Genomic DNA, 16,121 nt, shown 5'->3' with positions numbered 1-16,121 from the left:
TTTAAATGGGATTTGATCACTGTCTTCTGAAGTCAAGAGTATTTCAAATTGAAATTAGATTCATTTGTACTGCTATCATGTGGAAGTGTTCTGTTACATGATGGAGATTTTACCCCACTTAATGTCTTTAATTGTTATGAGAAAATACTTCTTTCCCAAGTTTTCAAAGTTCAACTTTTCAATTTAGCTTAGAATTCTAATTTTTCGATATGTTGACAGCTTTGGATTTTATATATAGACCATTTTAAGTACCAGGCTGTTTCTCTCTGTTGCCCAGTATGCTTCCTCTCATAATCAGTTACTTAGTACTTTAAGAATGCAAAACTACATTGCTATTAGCCTAAAGTAAAATTAGGTGTGAGTATATATTGTTGGGAGTAGGGCAAGGAGGGAACAAGCCTAGTTCTCATTTGATTGCTATGTTTTTTTCTCTTAATGTATAATTATTTCTCTAATTCTTTCAGCCTGGGTAGTGGAAGCTTGTACTTTTGTTTTCAAATTCTGAACCTTTTTTTTTTTTTTTTCCAACTGTTAATTTCACCATCTATTCCAAGTACTGGTCACATGTTTTCTGTCAGGTTCTTGTTTCATGATGTTTAAGCAATTTTAAGGGTATTTTAAGGAACAGAAAACCTTTTTGTTTGTTTTTTAATCCATTAATACAATGATACTTCATTTTAATGGTACTTTAGCCTCGTTTTGCTCTGATTTGATTTTCTCAAATAATAAAATTCAGTATACAAGTGTCATTACCTTTAGTAGACTTCATATGTACCTGTTGACCAATATACTTGTTTGTATTTCCTATTTCTCCCAATTTTCATTTAATTTGAAACTGAATACCTACTTACTGTGTTCCAGTACCTGTGATTATTATATACGATTTTTATCCCCCTCCATGTTTTTCTTAGATTTATTCCTGTTACAATCAAAGTTATAATGTGGGCTTATACTAATATGGATGACTATTGGGTCAAAATCCCTTGGAAATTTATGTTAATCCACGTTTTTTTTATTCATTTTTAGTAGTAAAGGTTCATTCATAGTTTTGGATGGCAGACATTGGTAGGCTAGATTAACCTCCAAAACTAGTATTTTCTTTCTTCAGATATTTGTTTATGTGCTTTATTAAGTTTTTCTTTTCAAGAGAAGGCATAGGTGATTTATGTCTAAAGTTTGGGGTTTTTTACATATTTTTTATAGTCATTGAATTTTAAGTACCTTTGATCTAGAATTTTTTAAAGAGCCAGATTACTATAAAATTTATTTACTACAGATATTAAAAGTCAAAGGTGAGAAATAGAAAAAATTTTTGTATCGCTCCGAAGAAGGGAGAAAAACATGAGTGAGGAGTTAAAATTAAAAGGACGTTAATATTCTCAAATTTACATTGGAAATAAAAGTGCAAACTTTTAAGTTTATTTGTTAAAATAATTTTAACTATACATATAAATTATGGCAAATATTAAAATAGCTCATTGATAAAATACTTCATTCATTCAACAAGCACTTACTAAGCATACTATTCATGTAATAATAGTGTTAATTGGGTTTAAATCTTGAGGTGTACATATTAACTTTGATAACCAGATAGATTCTTAAAGTCCTGTTAAATGCTTTGGTTTTATATAGTAACCTTTTTTTACTTTTATTCTAGATGCCTGGAATGATGTCTTCAGTAATGCCTGGAATGATGATGTCTCATATGTCTCAAGCTTCCATGCAGCCTGCCTTACCGGTAATCCAGTAAAAGTGATTATTTTCTGTGATGTTTTGACTGCTTTACCACTTTTATATGTGACATAACATGCTATATATAATTTTTTATAGGCTGTCATGTTAGCTTTTTAAGTATGTCTTGAGTACTGTAACACAAAATGGGAATTACAGTGGGCTTTTATTTTTTTAGGTTCTTCAGTGATAGACATTCACATTTTTTCCTGTACTTACGTGTAATCTTTAGTTTTTAATCTATGTTAAACAAGAGTAGAATAACTAAGAAGTATATCCTATCCAGTAGAAGCATTTTATTGGTTTGGTTGCATTTTGGGGGGCCGAGGGGGGAAGGGAGAGAGAGAGAGCACACATGCGTGCAAACAGTTGTGCCCAAAAAGGGCAGGGGCAGACAAGGAGAGAGAACATCTTAAGCAGGCTCCCTGCCCAGAGCAGAGCCCAACATGGGGCTCGATCTGACAACTATGAGATCATGAACTAAGCCAAAATCAAGAGTCAGATACTTAGTCCACTGAGCCACCCTGCCCCTGGTCTGGTAGCATTTTAATCTTAAAGAGTAGACATTTGCTTTATGGAGTGTTAATTAAAAATTGATGTAGTGGGATTTAGTACTCGATCCTAGATTTAGAAATCAGAAGGTTTTATTCGAAATTTATCTTACATGAGACTTCAGTGATGGCACATTACTTAGAAAATGCTTGACAGCCTTTTCACCCTTATTGAATTGTATAGCAATATGTATATCATTATTATATTCATATGAGCATAACATTTATTACCTGGTAGTCTAGTGGTTGTAATGAGTAGATGTGGCATACTCTACTGGGGTGGTAAGTTTGCAAAGGTCTTATCCAAAACCCTTGGGCCAAATATATTCTTAAGTGGTTTAATATTGTAAAATTGTACTTTGTGTACGCTATATATCATATAAAGGTTTCCCTCAGGGTGTTTGGACAGTGCCTTATAATTTCGAACACAATATTTCTGTAGCAGTATCTTAGGGATATTCTGTCTGGGGTGGGATAAATAAAGACAAAGAGCTCGTGTCATTCAGGGCAGATTTTGCCACTCTAATGAGTGTTGATTTGAAACTTGAAAAAACTTGGTTTTTAGAGCTTTTTCTGTTTCAGAATTGTGGATAAAGGGTTGTGGAACTATATGTAACTGATGATCACATAAATAAAACACTTAGGTTAAAGTGCTTCAGTAGCCCCAAGTTATTGGTGCTTTTACAGTTTATAGCAAGCTCAGGGAACTAATACCACTGAAACTTACTGAGAAACTTTGAATCAGTGGCTTGAGAATTATACATAAAGGGGACTGATTGTGCTTTATGAGGAACATATATAAAATATAGTTTAAACAGGTGAATATTACTAATTTCATTTTTTTTTCTTATAGCCAGGAGTAAATAATATGGATGTAGCAGCTGGTATGTATGCCATTTATGGTTTAAATATTAAACTTCATTTGAACAGTAGCTATCGTATTATTATAATAAGTAATAAAAGCAGTGTCTCTTGGGGCTTTATGATTAACTCCTGATTATTTTTTCTTTTTTTTTAAGCCGTGGGAAACAGGGGTAGCATTCATAATTCAATCCATAAAAAATTACTAGATCTGGAGTCCTGGGACCAGATTTGGTCTACAGTTACTCTTTACCCAAATGTTTTTAAGTTTTATAATTAGTTGACAACATTTAAAGTCTGTGGGCCTTATGTAAGAATTAAATGTATCTTTTTACACAAAAATTTGAATTTATCTTGAAAAATGGGATTATCTGAATATTCATTGTTGACAGTGGTCCTTATGAACACAGTAGGTAATCAGAGAATATTTGAATGAGAAATTCTGGTTGAGCCCATACTTGTACTCCGCAAACATTGTGGAATGAGGTAGTAACTCCTTCCTTTAGATATGAAGGCCAACTCTCATTGGCCTTCTGGACTACTTCATCCTTGTAGCCATTGGAGTTTGTAAACCTTGTGGTAAACCAGCCAGTTATCAATAACTGTTTCTTTCACCTAGTGTACTTTCCATATATAATAGTAATGCCTCAATTATCTATGAATAAATAATGTTCCAGATAAATTGGTTTTACAGATGCTGAGCTTTATTCCATGATTATGCCAAAACATTTCTTGTTTTAAACATGGTTTGAAACATTTAAAATGCACCATGTTGTGCTTTTCTGCAGGTTTATATGGGGCATAATTGGTCTTTTTAAGACACTTCACAAATTTATTTAAGCTGAAATGATGTTCTGAAATACATAGTATGGTATTTTGCCTATTTAGATATCTAGAGCTGATTACTGTTACTATTAGCCTAAATAGTCCTGGAAAATTACCTTAAAAAATTTTTTTTTAACTGAAGTATAAGTGATATACAATATCTGTTAGTTTTAGTTGTAGAACATTTTGATTCGATGTTTTAATACATTACAAAATGATCCCCATAGTAAGTCTAGTTACCATTTGTCACCATCCAGAGTTACTATAATATTATTGACTATACTTCCTGTGCTGTTCATTCCATTGCCTTATTTTACAACTGGAAGTTTGTATCTCTTAATCCTGTTTGCCTATTTTGCCCTCCCCTCTTTGGTAACCAACAATTTGTTTCCTGTGTCTGTAAGCCAGAAACAGACTCATAAAATTTCTTCTTAATTACTTTTTAAATGCCTTAGCTCTACCAGTGATATCCATAGTAGCTTCCTTTGATTGTTCTCAGTATATATATGTGTGTGTTTACTTTGTTTTATTCTCTTTTTACATATAGTTACTTTCTTTTTTACACATAGTTTTAAATTACTAGTTTCTAAAGTTAAAGCTTATTCATTTGAACTTGGTGACTAATGGGGATTTCCCCTTATGTCTAAAGGGATTTTGATAATAATATAGTATAGTACCACCTAATAGACCTTTCTGCAGTGATGGAAATGTTCTGTAATATGTACTGTTGAATACAGTAGTCAATAGCCACATGTGATTACTGAGTCCTTGAAATTGGCTAGTGCAAAAGAACTGAATTTTTTTATTTTATTTAATGTTTATTAAAATTTTTAACCTAAGCAGATGTGTGGTAGCTACTGGATACTGTATTGTACACCACAAGTATGGAATTTATATAGTGGAAGTTGCCAGAAATCTAAAGCATAGAATCTGAAGTCTGACGTATTATATTTCAGTACTGTAGTAGAGAAAGGAATTAGTCAAGATAAATACCTATAACAGCAAGACGAGAAACAAAAGGCAGAGGTTGTGAGTACTTCTCAAACTGGATCCAAGTGAGTTTTCATTTTGCAGGTTCAAAGTGCCACTTTATTCTGAAAATGCTTTAGGCTGTAGTATTTGTTTTGTGGAAAAGAGAGCATGCACATAGGTCACATGGAACAGCCTTATATTTAGTGTGCTAGGATAAGGCAGAAGAAATAGTATGAACAAATACTTTAAAACTGTTCACTCAAGGAGAGTATGATTTATCACATTGTAAATATTCTTTTTTTTTTTTTTAAAGGTACAGCATCTGGTGCAGTAAGTACCTCTGGAATATATTTATTTCATTATACTTCTTTAGCCTACAACATTGATCCTTATTTCTGTTTTAAAGTTTATCTACTAACGTTGAATCTTTTTTTCTTTCTTTTCTATGCCAAAGGTTGGAAAATTGTTTGAGGGGCACCTGGGTAGCTCAGTTAAGTGTCTGACCCTTGATCTCAGCTCAGGTCTTGATCCTAAGGGTGTGAGTTCAGACCCCATGTTGGGCGTGAAGCCTACTTAAAAAAAAAAAAAAATTGAATGATTTACCTTAAAATCTAATTTTGATGGGACTTAATGAGAAAAAAAGGAATCAGATACATACCAGATTTTATAAAGATTTGAATTTCCCTGGTATGATTAGAAGGGAAACAGAACTAGTAGGAACACAGTAATTAACCAATAATTTTCACATAAGGTTTATATTAGAACGTGCTTTCGTATACAAATATTTGTGTGCCCTTGTTTATTACTATAAGTCTTACATAAACTTTTCCTAATACACAGAATTTTAAAATACTTTTTTGCTTGTACCTTCCCTAATTGTGTCAGAAAGACCAATACGATATTCACAATTGCTTGACTTTTCCCTCCCTTAGGGAAGGAGAGAATGATACCTCTATGCTGCATTTCTTTTTCTCCATACTTGATTTTAAGATAGTAGTTACAGTTATTTTTGTTAATATTTCGGTATGTGGTGTTCTGTTACATATTTTTATGATGTTTGGGAAAATAATGTAAGCTTGAAAGCCTTACTTAAAGATTCCTATTTTATCCTTCTTGATAAAAGCCATAGCTTTTGGCCTCAAGGTCTTCTTTGATTTTTGTATTTTTTAATTCCTTAAAGATCAATGGAAAGAAGACTTCATATGTATGATCTCATTTAATCAAAATAGTCCTGAGAGGTAGCTGTTATCCTCATATTATGGTTGAGGAAATACAGAAAGCTGTGACTTGATTATAAATGTGTTAATATTTTAAATATGGGGGGAAGACTTTTAATTGTGAACTTTATTTAAATGTTTTAAAGTTTCTTGTATCTTCTGTTTTTTAAAGTTGAATGGTTTTTAAATGTCCATGTCGTATTCTTCCATTGTAAGTGCCTTTTTGTATTTTTGACTAGTGATTGCTGCATGTTTTTCCTATTGATTTAAATAATTCAGGCTCACTTGAGGGATTAAGAAGCAAACATAAGTTAAAAAGAAGAAAGTAAATTTCACCCTAAATTTTTCCACCTTGAGGGGACCACCACCATTAATGTTTTGGTTGTGTCCATTGTCTGTCAAACCCCTTTTTCCCTCAATTGGAAGAATCTTTTCTGTCATATATTAAATTTGTACATACTCTGACATCTGTTTCTGAGTTTTCTTCTGCATTGGCTGTATGTATTTGTTTTTTATCCAATTTCGCACGTTTTCCAGTTAAAATAACTTTAATACTTAGTAAGACAAGTCTTCATGGTTTCTCTTTTCATTATTTCCTTAAATGGTTTTGGATGTTAGTACATGAATTCTTGTATCCCCCTCCAAAAATAATCTGTAAGTATACGCATACCCACACACACTCAAAAGACAAAATTGTGTTTTTATCTGGGATTATATTTAATTCATTTCAGTTTTGGGAGAATTGGCATTTTCTACTTTTCTATTAAATTTTCCCATCTAAAAATACTGTATATTTGAAAACTTCTTTTTGCTTTAATTCTTATTAGATTTCAGGTACACAAATTTGAGTTACTTGAATCCTTCAGATGATAGTCATTGTCATTGATCCTGAGAGGATTCCTCACATTTTTTCACTTTATTCTTCATCTTCACTCCTATCTACCCTCCTGAATAGGTGATCACTTGGATACATGTCCTCAGACATGCATGTATTGGGAAAAGTTTAGGAAATTTTTTGTGTAGATTTTTTGGGTGTTTTTTCTTGTTCTTATTTCTTTATATTCTTTATGCTTATTTTTTTACAACATAATAATTTGATATTTGTATCTATTGTGAAATGATCACAATACATCTAGTTAACATCTGTCATTATACATGGTTACAGATCTTTTGTTCTTGTGATGAGGACTTTTAAGATGTACTCTCTTAATCTTCAAATATACAACACAGTATTAATAGTAATTACCATGTTGTGCATTACATCTCCATAACCTACTTATTTTTAAATAACTGGAGATTTGTACCTGTTTACCCCCTCCACTGATTTTGAACCTCCACACGTAATCTGTTCTCTGTATCTGAGTTTGGGTTTTTTAGATTCTGCATGTAAGTGAGATCTTAAGGTATTTTTCTCCCTCTGACTTATCCTTACTTAGCATAATGCCTTCAAGTCCCGTCTGTGTTGTTGCAAATGGCAAGATTTCATCCTTTTTATGGCTGAATAGTATTTTTGTGCGTGTACCACATCTTTATCCATTCATCCATCTAGGGACATTTAGGTTATTTCCATATCTTGGCTGTTGTAAATAATAATGCTGCAATGAACCAAGGGGTACATAAATCTTTTCGAGTTAATGATTTTGTGTTCTTTGAATAAATGCCCAGGTGTGGAACAGCTGAACAGTATGGTAGTTCTACTTTTAATTTTTTGAAGAGCCTTCATACTATTTTCTGTAGGGGCTACAGCATTTACATTCCCACCAGCGGTGCATGAGGATTTCCTTTTCCCCACATCATGGCTAACATTTATTATCTCTTTTTGAGAATAAGCATTCTAACAAATGTAAGGTGATATCACATTGTGGTTTTGATTTGCATTTCCCTGATAGTGATGTTGAGCATCTTTTCATAAGTCTTTTGGTCATCCTGTATATCTACTCTGGAAAAATGTTCAGATCCTCTGCCTGTTTTTTAATCACATTTTTAGGGTTTTTTTGTTTTGTTTTGGTTTTTTTGCTGTTAAGTTGTATGAGGTCTTTATAGATTTTGGATGTTAGCCCTTTATCATATGCATGTTTTGCAAATATTTTTCTCTCATTCAGTAGGTTGCTTTTTCATTTTGTTGATTTCCTTTGTTGTGCCAGAGGTTTTTAGTTTGATGTCCACTTGTGTATTTTGCTTTTGTTATGTTTGCTGTGGAATCAGATCCAAAAAAATGATTGCCAAGAGTGATGATCAAGGAGCTTTTGCCGCCTTTTTTCTAGGAGTTTTAGGGCTTCAGGTCTTACATTCGAGCCTAAATCCATTTTGGGTTGATTTTTATGCATGATGGAAAATACTAATCTAACTAGTTAGTTTTATTTTGCATGCAGCTGTCCTTTTCTTGTATATTTTTGTCTCCTTTGTCGTAAATCAACCATACATAAGTTTATTTCTGAGATCTTGATTCTGTTATATTATCTAGATATCTTTGTTTATGCCAGTACTATATACTATTTTGATTACAATACCTTGGTAATACAGTTTGAGAGCAGGGAGCATGATGCCTCCAGCTTTGTTCTTCGGATTACTTTTTAGCTATTCAGTCTTTTTGTGGTTCCATCCAAATTTTAAGACAATGTGTTCTATTTTTTTTTAAAGTGTCATTGGAATTTTGATAGGGATTACATTGATTCTATAGATTGCTTTATGTAGTATGGACATTTGAACAGTATCAGTTTTCAATCCATGAGCATATGGAACATCTTTTCCATTTATTTAGTCTTCAGTTATTTTTATCAGTATCCTAGTTTTCAGCGTACAGGTCTTTCACCTCCTTGCTTACATTTTTTCCTAGACATTTTACTATTTTTGGTGCATTCATAAATGGAATTTTTTTTTTCTTAATTTTTCTTAACTCTGTTCGTGTTTAGAAATGCAACAGATTTTTGTACCCTGCAATGTTACTGAATTTCTTTCTAACAGGTTTTTTGGTGAAGTCTTTAGGTTTTTTATATATAATTTTTTTTCTATAAATGACATTATACTATCTAAATTTTTTAATCAGTTTGTCAGGTTGTCCAAAAAGATAATTTTGGTATTTTGATTGGCGTTGCATTGAATTTATAGATTGTGGGGCGTATTTACAATATTAAGTCATATCAGTGAACATGGTAGTCAGTTTTTTTGTCTGTTTTGTAATACGGCTTTAAGTTTTTCCTATTGAAGGCTTGTCTGTCCCTCATTCTGTTAATTTATAGATGTTTTATAAGATTTGGTGCTATTTCGAATCTTTCTTCTGTACTTTATCCAGGAGGTTTGCTGAACTCCTGTTGCTTTTTGGGTTTTCTGTGTGTGTTACACTATCTTCCTCAAATAACGGGTTTTTCTAATCATCATATCTAATATTTCAACTTTTATTGTGTCAGCCAGAACCTCTAGTACTATGGTGAGTAGTAGCAGTGATAAACTGTCATCTTTATCTTGTTTTCTCTCTCAAGGCAAATATGTATTGAATTTCTCTATTTAATATGTTTACTGCAGCTTTTTGATGTATGACCCTTATTAAGTTGATGCTTTCTTTTCCTGGTTTGCTGAGAGAGAGGTCATTATGAACTGGATTTTAAAACTCATAGTTGAGATGGTCATGGTATTTCTTCTGTAGTCTGTTAAAGTGCAAGTGTACAGATATATTTTCTGATATCTCATCTTAGCATTACTAAAGTGAATCCTAGTTATTCATTAAGGGTGTTAAGAGTATATATACGTGAACCTGTGTATTTAATTCCTTCTGAATTCAATTCGCTAATATCTTACTTAGGTTGTTTCTATCTGGGTAGTAACCCTTTCTGATCCTTAGAACAAATTATATAAATGATGCATAACTTATTTCTTAACAGCTTGATAGAACACAACTAAAAACTAACTGGGCCTAATATTTTTTGAGGATAGAGATTTTGGATTACCATTTCAATTTCTCTGGTGGTTGTTGAGCTATTTCACTTTTAATTTTCTTCTAATTTATGTTTTTACAGGTACCTACTTTGTTGAGATTTAATTATTTAGCATAGAGTTAGAAATCCTATCATTGCTTTTACTTTGTATTTTGGAGGGGACAACCATTCAGCTTATTCTGAGGTCATCTTTATTTCCTTCTTGGTTACTCTGTTGCCTTTTTTCTAGTTTCTTGAGTACTTAGCTCATGGTTGTTACACATTCTTATTTTTTATAGTGCTATAGCTGTGTTGCTTAAGATTTGACATAGTTTTCATTTCACTCAGCTCCCAGTATCTTTTCTTTTTCCTTCATTTGACTTCTTTGTTAAAAGGGTATTAAGTGGTATGTTTTTCTTGGTTTCTAGGTTTAGGATTGTTTTAAATAGACTGTTTTGTAGAGCGATTATAGGTTCTTAGGAAAATTGAACACAAAGTAGAGAGTTCCTTAATACCCCCTCCCCTTACTTGCATACAGATGCATATCAGCATCTCCCATCAGAGTGTTACATTTGTTACAATTAATGATCCTACATTGACACATCTTTATTACCCACAGTCCAATTTACATTAGAGTTTAGTCTCAGTGTTCTGCATTCTGTGAGTTGTATCTTTATTACCCACAGTCCAATTTACATTAGAGTTTAGTCTCAGTGTTCTGTATTCTGTGAGTTGTATCTGTCAGGACAGTGCATACAGAGTAGTTTCACTACCTTAAAAATTTCCACCCCTTACCCCTGGCAACGACTGATCTTTTTATTGCCTATATAGTTTTACTTTTTCTGAGTATCATATGGTTTCATTCACTTAAATGCATTTAATATGCTTTTTTTTTCATGGCTTAATACCTTTTTTCTTTTGGGGACTGAATAATACAATAGTAACAATAATAGTGAATGATATTTCATTGTTTGGACTTGCCACAAGTTTATTCATTCATCTACTGAAAGACATCTTAGTTTTGCTTCCACGTTTTGGCAATCATTAAAACTATTACAAACATTAACTAGTAGGCCTTTGTGTGGACATAAGTTTTCAACCATTTGGATAAATAACCAAGGAGCATACTTGCTTGATCATATGGTAAAAATGTATTTGGCTTTTGGGGCACCTGGGTGGCTCTGTCAGCTGAGTGTTCGACTTTGACTCAGGTCGTGATCTCATGGTTTGTGAGTTAGAGCCCCACATCACAGAGCCCACTTTGGATCTTCTGTCCCCCTCTCTTGTGTGCACTTGCTCACTCTCTTTCTCTTTCTCAAAAATAAACATTAAAAAAATTTTTTAATGTATTTAGTTTTTTAAGAAACTCCCAAACTCTCTTCCAAAGTGGCTATGCTGTTTTGAATTCTCACCAGTAATAAATGGGAGTTAATTTTAATTTGTAATAATATACAGTGTTAAGAATCTTGTCATAGGCTTCTTTATCCCCTGTATGTCTTTTTTGGTGAGGTATCTGTTCAGATCTTTGACCATTTCGTGATTGGGTTGTTTGTATTCTTAATGCTAAGTTTTAAGGGGTCTCTGTGTATTCTGGGGTGCCTGGGTGGCTCAGTCAGTTAAGTGTCTGACTCTTGGTTTTGGCTCAGGTCATGATCTCAGAGATTGGTGAATTCAAGCCCTACATCAGGCTCTGCGCTGGCAGCATGGAGCCTGCTTGGGATCTCTCCCTCCCTGCACCTCCCCCATTCGTGCTCTCTCTGTCTCTCTCAAAGTAAATAAACTTTAAAAAACAAAAAGCGGGGGTTGGGGGAGAGGGTTGTATATTCTGGTTAACAGGTGGTTTTTTTGTTTGTTTTTGTTTTTTTTAATTTTTATCACCTGTGCCCTTTGCAGATGTTTTCTCCCAGGTTTTGGCTTGTCTTTTCATTCTCTTTACTGTGACTTTGGCAGAACAGAAATTTTTAATGAAGTCTCTGACAGTCACTTCTTTTCTTTCATGGATCATGTCTTTGGGTGACATTTTTTTCCTTTTTTTTTTTTTTTTTTTTTAATGAAGTATACTTTTTTGCATAGAAAGCACAGTCTATGAGCTGTTGTTTGCATTGTACTAAACCTTCATTTGTGTTCATTTTAAGATTAGATTTTTGGAATATTTTGTGTGCTTTTAATTTAAGGTTAATTTGTGATTCTTTTGTCTTGGCGTATCTTTCATCTGTTTGATCTACCTAAGGGGGGAGTGTCTTAAAATCTTGAACTTGAAAAGATCTCATATTTTTCTCCCTGTATTTTTTATTGTTGCTGTGATTTCAAGACTAAATTGGTAAATGCATGCTAAGTTTGGTGTGTTGCTTTTTATCCATACAGAAGTCCCTCTGGTTTCATTTTGGTTTTTGCTTTAAATTCTATTTAGGTGGGATAAACTGCTATCATAGCTATTTTTATTTATTTTACCTTCTAAAAATTTGTTATATTGTGAATAGGATATTTTTGTGTTTTTATTTCAAGCTAGTTATTGTTAATTCAAAGATTTTTATATATTTACCTTATAGCCAAGTGGAATATTGGAATACTTTTTTATTTTCCTAGAAAATTAGAATACTTTTTTTTCATTTTAACTAGATTTTATTTGAATCTTTAGCAGTAAAGATAAGAGAATATATCTCTTTCCCAAATATTTATACCAATTATTTATTTCATTTTATTGCCATAATGTATTTGTTGAAACACAGTGATTGCAGACTCGCATTTTGTTCATGATTTTAATGGAAGTGGCTTTACAGTAATTTTTATTGGTTTTTGATAAGTTGGCCTTTATCATTCAGGTGTTTTTGTTAAGTTTGTTTTTTTTTAATACTTCCGAATGGTCATACTTTTCAAGGTGTGATTTGACCAAGTCTGTTGGTGTGCTCATGTGGTGTTTTCTTTTTTCAATTTGTTAACAGAAATAATTTCTTCTTTATAGATTTCCCAATATCAAACCACCTGGCACTTCTACAATAAGTTCTACTTTGTCCGAATATATACAATGCAAGATTCTTTTGGCTAATGGGTTAATGTTATATTTAAATTTTTACATTTAAAAATAACATTCATAAGTAACATTACCTGGTTTTCTTTTTTGATACCTTTCTCTTGAGTTTTGTTATTAATAAGGAACTTTTCATCTTTTCTGATTATCTGAAGTATATTGTACGTCTCTTGTTTTTTTTTTAAAGTTTATGATGTGTTTTATGAAATTGTCTAGTTGGGTTCTTTTATGGTAATTGGAATATTCATGTATGATGTGTTTTCTTCTAGGGTAAATTGTAGTCGTTTGTGAGGAAATAATTTCCTTTAGATTTGGGGAATTGGTTGTAAATCATCTGTTTGTGGTTATGTTGTTCCTTAATTCTGATCTTATATTTTGGGTTTTTCTCCTTTTCCTTATTTAGAGTAGTTGAGAGGACTTTCCTATCTATTTAATGTTAGATTTAGTCACTTGCTTTTGGTTTTATTCAGTTGGACTTATAGTTTACAGAAGTATCTATGTATGTATAAATGCATATCTCATGTGCATATAATTATTTATATGTTTATTGAATTTATTCAGAACCTAATTGTTGACTAGCTTTTTGGAATCTTTTAGCTCTCTTGATAATTATATATGTGCATTTTTTCCCTTTACCCAGTCTTCCTTTTAAATATTTTCTGTGTATATTTTGCTGATATATCACGTCTTACTCTGTTTCACACTGTATCTTCAACATTTTCTAAACAGATCTCCATAAGTCCACAGTATGATGGACCCTGATTGAACTGTTTTCCTATGAGTGGATACTGAATAATCTCAAATTTTTTGACATTACAAGTAATCCTGTAGAGAACATTCTTGTACATCTTTGCAACTATATAAATGGGATTTTGTGGAATAAAATATCAGCATTAAGAGATTGCTTGCATTTTGAATTTTGATGAGAACTAGTAAGTTGCCATTCAGAAAAACAATACTAATTCCATTCCCAACACTAGCATGACAGTGCACTTTTCTTCACACCCTTTAACATTGTATACTAAGAGTCTGTGATTTATCTGATGAACAGAAAGTTTTCACGTAATGTATGCTTCCTTGATTTACTAATGAAGTTGAATATCTACTTATCTGCATTGAGTTTCGTTAATGGCGATGTTTATTTTTCCATTAGATCATCTTAATGATTGTAGTAGGTTTTTGTATATTAAGAATGATAGTTTTTTAATTTCTTCTTCATATTTATCCTTCTAGTTTATCATTTGTAAAAATGTCAACTTTTGGTTGATTCCCCAGACCTGCCATTTGTCTTGACAGTTTTTTAATAATACAGTAACTGTCAGTAATAAAATAATTTTGGGAAGGCTGTCATCTGTGACAAAAGTGCAGAATAAAGCTCCAGTGCAAGGATTATCTTAGTATCTCTTACAAGCCCTCAAAGCAGCTAACCTTAAGGTTAAAAGTAATGTCCTGGTTTTGGGCCATTCAGAATACTACACATCTACATGTTTGTTAGGTTTTCTCCAATTATGCAAAGGCAGTCTAAATATTTGATAGGCGTCATTGGTGTATTGGTCTGGAGAGGTCTTTCTTTAAAAAAAAAAATGGTAATTTTTAGGAAAATGTTTTTTGAATAGACTGTACTCACTACTTAACAACTATTTGCATAAGTCATGTTTTATCCTATGAAGAAAGTTGTTATCTATATACCTATTGATATTTTATGCCATTCTTCATCTTATATTCAACATTCAGGATACATTTGTTTTTAAATTTTTCTTTTAAAATATTAGTCCTAGTTTTGGCCAGAGGTGAGATACAGTTTTACTTCAAGTTGCAGATTAGATGCACTTAAGGAAAAGGAGCAAAAGCTTATCAGATAAATCATTTTTCTTACTCCAGAATTGACTTCTATAAGTGGATTTGGTATATTAGTTAAGGCATTGGTATAGATTGTTTCTATTGATGCAAAGTGTTAGAAACTTGTTTCATAGGACCTCAGTATGTGGGTCCAGTGTTCTAATGAACTCACTAGCTAGCTGTGTTACCTTGAGCATATTCCTGTATTTTGTTGTGTTCCGTTTTCTCTTCTATAAAGTGGAGATAATAAATTGTATCTACCTTGGCAAGGTTGTTAAAAGAATTAACTGAAAATTGATACAGTGCTTCTTACTCATTAGGAGATCAGGAATTTATCTGTCCTTATTGACAGACTGTTCTGAATATAATATCCCTGACAAAACATTTCAGTGTGAGTAGATGTGGTCTTTAGAAGCAAATATGACTGAATTGTTCTAGTTGTATTATTTACTAACTGAATCACTATGAACAAGTTATATTAACCCTCCTAAGTCTTGGTTTTCTTATTTGAAAAATGAGGATAGTGTTCATATTGCTTGTAGTGTAGCTGTAAGACTTGAATAACGTAGTAGCTAATGAATACTAAATTGTTTACTGTTTGTTTTAGTGGTTTGTATATCTCTCTCCTGTTTTTCCCTATTATTTGGCACCCTTTTTCATTCCATTTTTTTATAAATTTGTTTCTGGTGAACTTCTTTTCCTTGATGCTCTTTAGCAGATGTGACTTGGGAAGTTTAAATATAATTTTGGAACTTAGGTCGATTTCCCTTTAGTGCAGTCTTGTTTGCTCCAGAGAGATTGTATTTGTCATACTCTGCATGAAGTGCTAGAACAAGTTAAAGAATTTAGTATACCTTTTGAACTATCTTAACTATCCTACACCGTGCAGAAAGCCATTTTGCAGTCATGTCAGATGACTTAACGAATTTATATAGAAAGGGCCAAACATTTCGTTACCAAACCGCTCAAATTTTATCAGTTTTTTTTCTTTGAATTCTAATGACTGTTTATAATCCCTTCACATTAACTCTGGTTCCTCAGAAGTTCCAGAAAATAATCATCTTCCCTCATCTACTTGTGTTCTAAATGACATTAATTTCTCTCCTTGAGTCATCTTTTCTTGTTCTCCATTCCCACATTTTGCAAATGTTTCTTAAATCACAGCATATTTGCTTTGACCATTGAA

The 16,121-nt window shown here is 32.4% G+C and overlaps 1 protein-coding gene across 7 annotated transcripts in view; it reads left to right on the top strand.

Moving 5' to 3' along the window:
• The window catches only part of PRPF40A (pre-mRNA processing factor 40 homolog A), a 53,342-nt gene that overhangs the window by 12,391 nt on the left and 24,830 nt on the right, over window positions 1-16,121 (top strand). For all 7 annotated transcript variants that reach the window (XM_042948788.1, XM_042948785.1, XM_042948781.1 and 4 more), the window contains 3 exons: window positions 1,658-1,738; window positions 3,136-3,166; window positions 5,254-5,270. In XM_042948788.1, coding sequence (XP_042804722.1) covers window positions 1,658-1,738; window positions 3,136-3,166; window positions 5,254-5,270 — 129 coding nt within the window. The remainder of the gene's footprint in view (window positions 1-1,657; window positions 1,739-3,135; window positions 3,167-5,253; window positions 5,271-16,121) is intronic.

Source organism: Panthera leo, chromosome C1, assembly GCF_018350215.1.
Source record: "Panthera leo isolate Ple1 chromosome C1, P.leo_Ple1_pat1.1, whole genome shotgun sequence".
Classification (NCBI taxonomy): domain Eukaryota; kingdom Metazoa; phylum Chordata; class Mammalia; order Carnivora; family Felidae; genus Panthera; species Panthera leo.
Note: the sequence above shows the minus strand (reverse complement) of the source record. Positions and strands in the feature narration are given on the sequence as shown.